This window comes from Pelmatolapia mariae, linkage group LG18, assembly GCF_036321145.2.
Source record: "Pelmatolapia mariae isolate MD_Pm_ZW linkage group LG18, Pm_UMD_F_2, whole genome shotgun sequence".
NCBI lineage: Eukaryota > Metazoa > Chordata > Actinopteri > Cichliformes > Cichlidae > Pelmatolapia > Pelmatolapia mariae.
Genome location: NC_086243.1, coordinates 10783160 through 10795418, shown reverse-complemented (window position 1 = coordinate 10795418; position 12259 = coordinate 10783160). Strand labels below are relative to the sequence as shown.

At 41.3% G+C, this 12259-nt stretch overlaps 1 protein-coding gene across 1 annotated transcript; it reads left to right on the top strand.

Annotated features, from left to right (window-relative positions):
- The first annotated feature begins 12 nt into the window (after nucleotides 1-12).
- Nucleotides 13-11469, top strand: LOC134616508 (receptor-interacting serine/threonine-protein kinase 2-like). Its single transcript, XM_063461349.1, has 11 exons — nucleotides 13-585; nucleotides 1405-1558; nucleotides 2113-2268; nucleotides 2801-2952; nucleotides 3498-3547; nucleotides 3639-3800; nucleotides 3906-3991; nucleotides 6542-6637; nucleotides 6855-6951; nucleotides 7115-7318; nucleotides 8661-11469. The coding sequence occupies exons 1-11, from the start codon at nucleotides 392-394 to the stop codon at nucleotides 9038-9040; spliced, it is 1731 nt and encodes a 576-aa protein (XP_063317419.1). The 5' UTR covers nucleotides 13-391; the 3' UTR covers nucleotides 9041-11469.
- The last annotated feature ends 790 nt before the right edge of the window (nucleotides 11470-12259 follow it).

The window sequence follows — 12259 nt, the reverse complement described above, 5'->3', positions numbered from 1 at the left end:
CTACACTCGTGAACGCATCTCGTAAAAGCCGGAAGCGTGTCGTCATTAGCAACAACAAACGCACCTGCTTAAATGAGCGCGGAGCTCAGCTGCGCTCTTCTTGTTGTTGTTTCGCTTTGGGTGCTGCGCACATTTAACTGTAGTCGCTGGGTGAACGACAGCTGTCGCCGGTCAGCGGACTCGCTGTTTATCGGCTGCTCTGTTTTTTCTGCTCGCCCCCTCCTCTGCAACATTAATGTTAGCTTAGCATGCTAGCAGTCGGCTACGTTGTGGCATGCAGGAGCGCAGTTCCTCTTTGCGTTTATACCAAAAGAGGTAGTTCTGCCTTTATTGGCCAACCCCGTGAGAGATAAATCCTGAGAGCCTTCGCGTAAGGGATTCAGAAACTGCTATGGAGCCAACTGCGGGCTGTTTGGATATCGGCAGCCTGACCAGCACCTTGCCGGTGATCCCCCAGAATAAACTGACGGACCTGTACTACCTGAGCGGAGGGGGCTTCGGCACCGTGTTCAAGGGGAAGCACTCCGACTGGAGGACCACTGTGGCCGTCAAGTGCCTGAAGCTCGACTCTCCAGTTATAGAAAGGTACTCAACACCGATCAGACAACTTCACGTAACAAGGTCTTGGTCACGGAGACACATTTGAGCCATTTATAGATGAATTGCACTAATACAGAAAAACTTTGTGCTGTTTCAGGATGATGCAGTAAAGTCTGCCTGTACTTACTCCACAGTAACAGCTGCAGCACTTGACCTAATTTGAGTCAAATGTGAGGCCTTCCTGTACATTTCAATGAAATGTGTTCAGAGTGCTCGAGCAGGTTTTTCATTCCTCTGGCAGGGAAAAGGCTAAAGAGTCTCTGTGGCTTACGTGTCCAGTGACTTCCAGCTAGAGGGCTAGTTTGCTCAGACTGGCACAAATCTGAACTGCACAATATTTTTTTTTTTTTTTAAATCCTACACTCATTCTTTATTTCTGGAGGTATGCAAATATACCACTCTGTTATAAAATTAAGTCCACCTTTTAATGTGAAATTCTTAAGCTTGTTTCACAAAACTCTGTCTTTCCCAACAACAGTGAACCAGCCCAACTGGATTTCAGTCAAATGTCCAGACATCATGACTCAGTTTGGTATTTATTGGTCACCTAGTAATGGGTCATTCTGCTCACATCACATCTAAAACATTTCTGCACAAATTCACAAGTGAGAAATTCTCAGATACCTGCATGTAACATCTTTACTCCTCTGTGTAATCAAGAGTTTCAGCAAGATTGTATTCTGCATTTTTGGTCTGTGTTTCTAGAAGGTTTTTATCTTAAATATTCATTTACCTCACTATCACAAAAGTGCTGTCAGTGCTGTTTTGTTTTTGTTATTTATTCTGTGTCTGGCTGTGTTTCAGAGAGAGGAACTGCCTGCTGAAGGAGGCCGAGGTACTCCACAAAGCCAGGTTCAACTACATCATCCAGATCTTTGGTGTCTGCAATGAGCCTCGTATCTTCTGCATAGTCACGGAGTTCATGAGCAATGGATCTCTGGACCGGTTACTCCATGAGGTAGCTCATCAAGTTCACTTCCTATCACTAGGAACTCTTCTAGTCTGAGCAATACACCCTTAAATAAACCATTTAGAGTGCCACTGAGTGGCACCAGTTTTCCCTGGTTTAAATAGTTAGCTGTAACAGTTGCCCAGACTACACACTGAATAAAATGAAGGTTTTATAGTTGTTGCATTTGGATTTTTGTTGCCAAAAGAGGTCAGCTGAGGGAGTTGCATTGGTCTGTTGTTTTTCTCTCCTGTGCATCACTCATCATGTGAGTGTATGACTCTTTTTCCTGTCAGTGAGACTATAAACAAAAGCGAAAGCTCGAAGTAATTAGTATCTGATGAAACATAAAAGAAAGTAGGGAAAGAGAAGCCGAGCATTGAGGGAAGCAGACAGCTATGCACAAGGGAAATTCCCACTAGTCTGAGTGTAGTAATTTTTTCAGTATTTATTTCAAGCTCTTGCATTGTTTTGTACTTTCACTGTAGTAAAACCCACATTTCCCTCTTTTATTTATACATTTATTATATCTTTAGCCCATCTTTGTAATCTCTGCCTTACAGAAGGACGTGTACCCCGTTCTTGCCTGGCCTTTGCGTTTGAGGATTCTGTATGAGATCGCCCTTGGGGTTAACTTCCTTCACAACATGAACCCACCCCTCGTACATCACGACCTAAAGACCCAAAACATTCTGCTGGATGGTGAATTTCATGTTAAGGTATGCGTCAAGTATGAGGTGCGTGCAGAACAGGAAAATCTATGACATCACCTTAAACCGTGTCAGTGTGTTTGTTGGAGCTGGAACAAAAGGTTACAGGACTGTAAAACAAACTCCTCTCCTTTAAACTTTCTTCTGATTGGCTGCCCCTCACAAACAGAAGGTTCAAACAGCAGGTGGGTGGTGCTAGTCTGCTGACACTCAGCGCTGTGTGCCTAAGATGAGCACATAAAGATAATACAGTATCAGAAAGAGGGGATAGAGATAACAGTAGAAGGGGAAAAAACCTCCCTGAAACTCACTATTTAGGGCAGTTTGAGTATCCACCATTGTAACAGGAAATAAGAAAGGCATAATAACTTCCCCTTAAAGATCTGATATTATAGAAAAGGCTGTCCTCCCGCTGCAGTTATCAACCTTATTTGACTTTTTGTCACAAATTAATTTAAGACTCATAAAATGTAAAACTGTGGCTTTGTATAACTTCGTCTGTCTGCAGTTCACGTCTTGCTAACTTTCTGCTTCTCTCCAGATTGCAGACTTTGGCCTATCGAAGTGGCGACAGCTGTCAGTGAGTAGAGGCTCGGGGTCCAAGCCAGCTGAGGGTACAGTGATCTACATGCCCCCTGAGGAGTACGAACCATCCAAGAGCCGTCGGGCCGACGTGAAGCACGATATGTACAGGTAAGACACCAGAACCCAGTAACTATTATGTAGAAGTGAGTCTCAAAATGTACATTCTTCCCGGAAAATTTAGCAGAAAAAGTCTTGATGACTTAACAGTGTTACTATAAACTCTGATAACTTCCGTGTTTGTTGAGCACAATAAGCATTTAAGGGAAATGAGGCTTTCCTTCCTGTAAGGTGAAACAGAGTTCCTGCCTCAGATTGCATTGTTTGCATACCACTGCAGGGCCCAGTGTCGGAGGCTAAATCAGTCATGCCAGACAAAATCAGACATAACTGTCGAGATCCACGAGTCTGTCAGAAAAGGAATTCTGATTATTTTTCCGCTTTAATAAGAGAACTCTACTTTCCGCTGATGTAGTCTTTGTAAATTTTGCGCAAGAGGTTACGCTTGCTGCAACGGGTCAATCAGTCATGGCTTTGAGAGTCATCCCTGAAGTTGGCTTGTGGTAGAGTCCCTCAGCTGTGAGGGGAAATGCCAATATCTGGCAACTTAGTAACTCTTCCCTTAACTGTTTTCCTCTTTGATATTTGGATTCTAGCTATGCCATCATCATGTGGGAGGTGCTGTCCAGGCAGATCCCGTTTAAAGGTAACTGCTCGTTTTGGGGGGGGTTTTCACGTCATACTTTGTTCCTTCTTTACCCTTTTTGAGTCACTAATATGTGTGTGTTTATGTTCAGAGGTGACCAATGGCATTCAGATCATGTTCAGCGTGCTGCGCGGGCTGCGTCCTGACACCAGCCTGGAGAGCCTGTCCGCAGACATCCCCAGCAGAGAAACACTCATCAATCTTATGATAGCCGGCTGGAACGCTAATCCAGATGAACGGCCTTCCTTCCAAAGTATGCTCATACAAATGACTGAAGTGCGCACTGCTAATGTGACGGTAGTTCTGTGTTACGTCTTTGGCATAATTTAGCAGTGTGATGTGTTTCCTACCATTTCAGATTGTTTGATAGAGCTGGAGCCTATGGTGAGGGTGTTTGACGAAATAGAGTTCCTGGAAGCTGTGCTGCAGATCAAAAAGAAAAAGGTCAGTTTTTATATTTCTTCTTTATGTACCTGTAGGGAAATCTGTGTAGCACTTTTTTTTTCTTTTGAAAACTACTTTTGATTTATTTCAAAATTAAATTTGCATTTCCTCTGATCCACAAAGAGTGTATTATGGGATGGTATCGTTTGTCTGTCAGCATGCGCTCAGGTGTGTCAGCTTACAGTAAGAGAAATCTGGTGAAACTAGTTTGAGACAGACTGTGGCTCAGAGTATGACTTTAGTTTCATGATGATGTCTCACAGCCATGCATATGAAAAATAAATGCACAGGCTTTCATGCAGCTATAGCTACAGTGACAACTGCATTTGTTTTTATTAGTGTAACAGTGACTTCATTCTGTGTGTGTGTGGGTGGTTCGCTATAAACTGTTGATGGCCAGATTTTTACAGCTAGTACTAACCACTAAATGCATCACCTAAAGTGTCATAAAATCTTTCCTTTCCTTAGTAATTGCACAGGGGTTCCCTGAATTGGCAGTTTATCACAGGTCTACTGGATCAGCTTATCACCTTTTCAAATTGATTAGAAGGAAAATGATAAAGGAAAAAAAGATAAATGTGATCTAGAAAAAACTACACTGATCATATTTGATGCTTTCTTTTGACACTTAGCTGTTAGAAAAAAAACAGGAAACCAATAAACAGCGACGAAATGCGGCAGGGGCCTCTGACAGACTCAGTCTGGGGACATTGTGGCTCATAGTTGGGGAATTACTAATTTACTTAGTTCATTATTTTATTTTTTTTACTATGCAAACGGCAAAACGGGGAGATGTGTTGATAAATTGAAAGCTGCCACTAATTTGTGCTCATAAATCTATGATCCTGTGATTACCAATATCTTCGACGAGGTACTGAACCACTTGCATATAACACCCCCATACCAGCATAGTTTTTTGCTGATATTAATGGTAGTGTGGGTTTGGAGCTCTGCAGTTACTGAGCAGAGCATTGGCAACTTTTCCACACTCTGTGCCTCACTCTGTAGTTTTGTGGTCTGACACTTCAGTTCTGAGTTCCTAAATACTTCCACCTTACAGTAATACCACGTATAGCAGTTGATATCAGTTGTGGAATAGCTAGGAAAGGGGAAAGAACTATCAAACTGACTTGTTACAATGGTGGCATCCTATTACAGCAGCATGCTCAAATTCAATGAGCTCTTTAAAATTACCCATTCTTTCGCAAATGTTTGTAAAGGCAGAACACATGGCTTGGTGCTTGATTTCATACACCTGTGGTAATGGGACAGAAAACATCTGAATTGAAGGATTAAGAGGTATGGCCTCAAGCTGGCTGTAAGTTAGCTAACAACTGGACACCCGTGCTCCCGATTTATAGTTTTGTCCAAAGTAGTTAAGTGTTCAAAAACCCAAAATGATAAAGGCAGAAAAAAGCCAGTCCACCTGAAATGTCAGACTAAAGGATTCAAAGTAAAAACCAATGGGTGATGCCATCTTTTATATACAGTTTTTGTTTAGTGATCATTAAAAGAACTCATCCTCAAAAGACTGTCAGACATAGATGGTTAATTATTAACATTAGATACATTTTTTATTTATAGTTGGCTGTGTATGGACACACACATTTACACAAGTATAAATGTTGAATTATGTGCAATTTGGGGCAGTTTATATTGCACTGTGACTCAGCGAGCGAGAGATTAAAAACTGACATCATAATTTCCCTTCAGCATATCCTTCCTCTTTATATTTTCAGTGTGTATGTGACTTTGCAGTCACATGTCTGTTTCTAAGCCGTACTTTCAACAAGCACAAAATTGAACTACATGCAGTTAAAGGCAGCAGGGAAATAACTGTGGTAAAGAACAATCTATACAGTTGAGTGTTATTATTGTCTGTTAGCTGCAGAGTACTGAAGAAAAGTTAACAGCGTGTATTTTTAGTACTCCTTTTTTTTCCTCCTCTACATATCCACACTTGCATAAGTCACAGAAGTTATGAAAACATCAGTGACCTTTAGTTTTGTTCAGTGTATTGTTAAACACGTTGGTTATACATTAGCAAAGTTGTCACTCTTTAAAATGTAAATAAAAAGTAGAATAAAGTCATCTCCAAAACTCTTTATTTAAAGAAAATTTGTCATTTTAATAAAGTTTGATGGCAGAAACTCGTCTCTAAAAGTTAGGACATGGTCATGTTTACTACTGTGTAGCATCACATCAGCTACGTTAGCAAAGAGCATCACTTAAATGAATGGGTGGGTCAGCAGGTTGACGTATATTTGTTTTGAGGTTTGTTTGTTTTTTTAGCAACACCAGAACCTGCTGCTTTGTTGGGCAAGTCAATATTTGACTGTGTGGTCAGATACTTCAACATTCTCCTTACACTGTCCGATATAGTTTTATGGGATTTTTTTGTAAATGTAATCCTCTCTTTCAGTGTTGTGTGGAATTTTTTTTTCTGTGTACTTTTTTTTTAGCAAGGGATTGACAGTTAAAGTATTTTGAAGCTGACCTTTTTGTTGGCTAATGTGTGGTTGTGCCGTATCTCTTTTGCTCCTCACACAGCTGAGGTCACAGTGTTGTTCAGCCCCAGCAGCCTGTCAGAAGGGGAGTGAGGAGGAAACTCCAAGTATGCCAAAGGACAGGCCCAGCCAGTGGACGGTCAGTATCTACTCGTCACCTACACTGAGAATAAAGATGACGTGTGTGGAGCGTGTTTTTGTTTTTTGGTTTTTTTGGTTTTATTTATGCATGTTGTCAGCCGGTAACTGAACCTGAATGATGTACTTGGCTTATAATGAAAACGGTGATATCTGTGTCTGTGTCGTTGTGGTCATGTATCAACATAAATGAAACCTCACTGTTTCCTCTGTCGCAGGAGGCCACTACATCAGGCTCGGGGTCTTGTTCCTCTCAGGACACGGACATATCTCTACCGGGCGCCCTCTCCAGCAGCAATGCTGCATCCGCTAAACGTAATGACACCAACACCTTTACCAAGTATCACCACTGATAATCTTTAAAGGAAGTGGTGTGACTTGATGTCATAGAGAGTTCAAATATAATACTTCAGTCTCTGTTACAGTGTATGCTCTGTTTGGCTGCTGGGCACATCACGTTTCTTGTTATGTTTTTCAGCTGTAGATTGCCTTCCATCGTCATTCATGCCTCACAGTCTGGAGTCTCCACAGTCATTGAAGGATGTCTATGATAAACCAGTATGTGGGGATAAACTGAACGGCTGGACGAATGATTTAAACATACTCAGCAAACCTGAACCAATCGCCGAATGTGAGACAAAGCTGGTTAATGTCTCCCTCAAAGCACAGCCTCAGCCTCAAGGTACAAGAAGCTAAATCGTGCATCTGTCAGTGTGTGAATGCGTGGACCTGTGTCCCATTTTCAAGTCTTTATGATAGACGAGTGCATGTGAAAAACAGAGTGCAGCTCATGATTCAGTAGGCTGTAGAACCACGTTTGGCAGCAGTAATCATTCTCTGTACCACTTTATCAGTCTCTCACACGCTCTTCTTTACAGCATTACTTCAGTTCACTGAAGTTTGTGGGCTTTCATTTATGAACAGCTCTTTGACTGGACCATTTTAACACTTTGATATTTTTTTTTTCTCAGCTGTTCTGTGTTTGGGATCATTGTCCTGTTACATGACTCAGTTTCAACCACACTTTAGCTATCAGACAAAGGAGTTCATGTTTGATTCAATAACTGCAACCTGCCTGGGTCATGTGGCTGCAAAACAAGCCTAAATTATCGCCCTTCCCCCACCGTGCTTAACATTTGGTATGAGGTGTTTGTGCTGATATGCTGTGTTTGGTTTGCACCACACGTGGTGTTGTACGTTATGGCCAAACATCTCCGCTTTGGTCTCATCTGTCCAGAGGACATTATTCCTGAGGTTTGATCAGATGCAACTTTGCAAACTTAAGCAATACATGTTTTTAGAGACAGAGACTTTCTCCTGATAACATCTTCAAATAAGAACTTGTTCAATGTTTTTCTGAGTGTTTGTCATGAACTTTAACATATAGGCCTGTAGAGTCTGAGACGTAGCTTTTGGGTTTTTTCCAGTGTGTCAGATTATTGCTCATTCTGTCCATCAAGTACATTTGCTGGGATGTCCAGTCCTGGGAAGATTGTGGCTGCATGCTCCAGACGAGAAAATTGTCAAAACTTCTGCTTTTTTTTTTAGAGGTGCTCACACTTGCTGATGATCAGTTAACCAAGTAAATTTAATTAGTAACACCCAGCTGCCGCTTAGCTTCTTAATTCCTGTGGAAGCAGTACAGATGCACTTTGTTTTTCACAGGACCTGCCTGTTCTAGTTGCACTTTTCTTTTTGTTTTCCTGGACACATGGTACCGATAGGCTATCAACCTCATAATTCATGTTTCTGTGTTTTGCTGGCTCTGTCTAGTACAGGGCATTCAAGTACACTTCGATCATTTTAGTGTAACTGTGTTTATTTCTTCCTAAAGAAGATACAAATTAGCATCATAGTGGTGAGGTTATCGTTCCTTTGTTCTTCACTAGTAGGCCCTGATAGCAAGTTACACTCCTATTCAGCTGATTGGCGTAACATAACATTGGTTTGTAACACCTTACACTTTTGGTATAAAGAGTATATTTCACCCTTGCAGCAATGTTCAGCAAATTTTCTTGTTGCAGGTTACTCTCCTCCACTGCGGCACTCTCCTCCTCTGCAAGGTCCCATCTCCCAGTGGATTGCAATCCGGCGTGAGGAAATTGTCTCCCAGATGACGGAGGCTTGTCTGAACCAGAGCTTGGACGCCCTGCTGTCCCACTCCATGCTGATGAAAGAGGATTACGAACTGGTGATCAACCAGCCCACACGCACCGCTAAGGTCCGCCGACTTCTGGACACCTGCGACAAACACAACGAAGACTTCTCCCGCATCGTCGTCCGCAAGCTGCACGACAACAAGCAGATGAGCCTGCAGCCGTACCCGCCTGAAATCAGCTCGCCTACGGTGGCACCCAGCGCACCGTCACTGTCCATGTCCTACAATATCCCCAGGAAGATGTAGCAGCACACACAGCCAAGACTTCCACATAAAGACTGTGCCAACTTGACACTACAACTAACTCTTTCTGGTTCCGTGTCATCCAGACACTCGCCACGGTTTAGGCTGAAGAACAGCTGGTTGAGCAACTAAAGTTACAGGTACAAAAACGTCATGTGTTACTATGGACACATCAACTCAAGATTTAAGGTTTTATTCTGTATGTTTAGAATCAAAAAGACTTTAACTGAAGCAGTGATTATTTTTTTAATGTTACGGATTTCATGTGAATATTTATTTATAGTCTCTAAGTGACTATATTGAGTGGTTTTCACTCTTTTTGGTATCTAATGCTTTTTGTCTGAAGACTATTACATTAATGTTGGCCTGTTTGTGCGATCGTGTATCAGTATTTGCAGAATGCAAACGTCCTCATTTATTTGATGCAACTAAAGACAGGAGGACTGTTAACTGGAAAACCTGCAGTAAAAATAAGGTTTAACTCTTCTAGCAATCTTTATTCAAGTATCATGTATTTATGGGTTCTGGTCATGTTTACGGCCTGAGTGAGCGAGTGTATTGTTGTTCTATTTAAGCACAAGGTCTACAGAAAGTTTGAATAAGTGTTACTTTAAATAAGTGTTCCTGAACTTTAGCAGCTTTGCCAAACTAAGAGGAAGAGTTGGACTGAGTTGTGACCCAGTGGCAGACTGCATGGAAAGTTTTTACTCCTCCTCTATTTATCGCCAAGCTAAAGAGAGTCACAGGGTCACAAAGTAAAGAGGAAGTTGAGAGGGTAATACAACACCCAGAAAGAGGGATGTGTGTGTGTGTGTGTGTGTGTCTGTCTGTCTGTCTGTCTGCATATAGTGGGTCATTAAAATTGGACCAAGTATGTGCTCTCATTTCTTTTGGTCGGTTCAGTAGCGACCTCACCTCAGAGACTTCAGGCTTATCTGGATCTTTCCAGAGTTGACCTATCTTCCACAGACTCTGAGCTGAGATTACAAATAAATGTATCCTCTTTTAGTCCAACTGAGCTTCTCTGCAGTAGCATAAGAAAAGAAAAATCGAATACATGAAAATCCAGCTTTGCTTGTAGCAGATCTTTAGTTTACCTACGGGCTGCCTGTTCAGCGTATTTTTCTTGAACGTTGCAACTTTTTCTGCTGTTGCTACGCAGTCTGCTCAAAACAGCAGCAACATGTTTATGAAATCTGTCAGACACTGACCGCAAGGCAGAAAACTGTTCAGCAATCTTGCATAAGTATACAATAAGCAAGTACTGGTTTATCTGTTAAACTATACCTTTGTCTGCCACAGGGCTCTTTGTTAGCTCCTTGACATAATAAGCATATATTGTATGTTCTTTCTGCCAGAATATGCTGTAGTTACACAACAGATATTTTCTGTTTTATTAGCGTGTATGTGTGTGCGCAAGTGTGTGCTCCTGCAGTTAACAAATATAATCAGTCAATTAGCCAACAAACGGCCTATTTCATTCCCCGTTTGGCATCTTTAATGTGCCAAACATATTTTGTTGTTGTTGTTGTTTAACCCTTCAGCGTCTCAAACATGCAAACCTATTCACAAACTGTCCTACACTGATTCTTAATAACTCCATTGCTTTTGCCTGTCAACACTTTCATCAGTAAGTGTTTTGGTGGGTATGTTGTGTGTATGCAGGTGAGCTTTTCCTTTTTTTTTTTTTTCTTTTTTTTTTTTTCTTTTTTTTTTTTGTAAATACACACGGGCCTTGCCGCCCTCAACACTGCCTTCACTTCCTCAAATGGGTGCTTGCAATGACAATATTAAGCTGTGGCTCTGGATCTCAGTACCACCTACAACACATTCATCACAGGACAGTCAGTGTGATTAATTAATGTTTTTTCATGCACATGTTCTGCATCATTCAGTCCAAAGTAACCACAGTTCAATGAAGACCTGAATCACACAGTGGGGAATGAGTCACAGCACGTCAGACTTTGTAAAACACTGTTAGAGCAAATTATGCTCGAATGACGAAATGTCATTTAGATTACGTCAGAAAGGCCGAGCAGGGTCGATATGCTTCCGTATGTTGGACTGGTATTGTTTTTGAAAACTGTGCCTCATATTCTGCTTCTGGTCTCGACTCGAGTTACAGGCAAACGCCTTCTATGTGCATATCAAGCAAAGCTGAGTGAAAATGCTACAGATTTGATAGTGGTGTGTGTATATGTTGTAACATATTTTTTTTACTGTTTTTCTGTGATGTGTTTATTTGATATTCGTAGAAATACCAACTGAAAAATACGGAGCTAATATAGAGCCCTTGTATTCAGTAGTGTCGGCCGATTGAGCAGTTCTGTCAGAGGTTTAACATGATGTGTAGCTGTGGTTTCAACTAGGATTTTCTTTTTTTACATTGTGTCAAACTCTTCATTAAAATGGCTACTCTGTTTTTAATTTAATTTGGTCTCATTTCTGCTTCTTGTTTTTGTAACAGTAATTTTAAAGGAACACTTTGCTCCTTTAATGTTACATGTGCTGCTGATTGATGTAGCGAAACCACCAAGGGACCACACTGTATGCTGTTGTAGATAACTGAATGGGCCTAACAAAAATGCAAAGGTTCAGTGAGCTTCACTTAAGGACTGAAAAATACACTTATCTGCCACTTTATTATGTACAAGTTGCAGATTTAATCGACTACATGTCTGTAATATGAACGTGCAGTTGTGCAATATCCCAAAGGAGCTCTACTAGACTGAGATCTGATTAATACAATGAGCTGATTCCCATGTTTACGAAACTAGTTTGTGATTTGAGCTTTGTGACATGACACATTATCCTGAAGGGTACACAGTGGTCATAACCAGATGGACATGGTCAGCAATAATACTTGGGTAGTCTGAGGTGATCAGCTGGTGCTAAGTGAAGTGTGCCAAGAACCACACTCTTACATCACTAAAGTCATCTATACAGGGCAGGATATGCCAATACCTTTGTTTATGCCAAAGTGTCACTTAAATCACCTTTCCTATGATGTTTGGTTGAACTTGAGCAGCTTTCTTCGACCACATTAACATGCCTAAATGCATAGAGTTGCTACTATGTGTTTGGCTACCAATAACTAGATATTTGAGTTTACAAGCAGTTCAACTGGTGTACATGCCTATTAAGTGCACATGAAAGATGTATGAAGCCACATTGACATCACCTACTGGTTTGTGACTTTTTGGAGCTAGAAGGTACCATACT

Coding starts and splice junctions, on each gene's coding strand:
- LOC134616508 (XM_063461349.1), top strand. CDS start 392: ATGGAGCCAACTGCGGGCTGTTTGGATATCGGCAGCCTGACCAGCACC. Junction 3,548..3,638: donor CAGGCAGATCCCGTTTAAAG/GTAACTGCTCGT, acceptor GTTTATGTTCAG/AGGTGACCAATGGCATTCAG. Junction 3,801..3,905: donor TGAACGGCCTTCCTTCCAAA/GTATGCTCATAC, acceptor CTACCATTTCAG/ATTGTTTGATAGAGCTGGAG.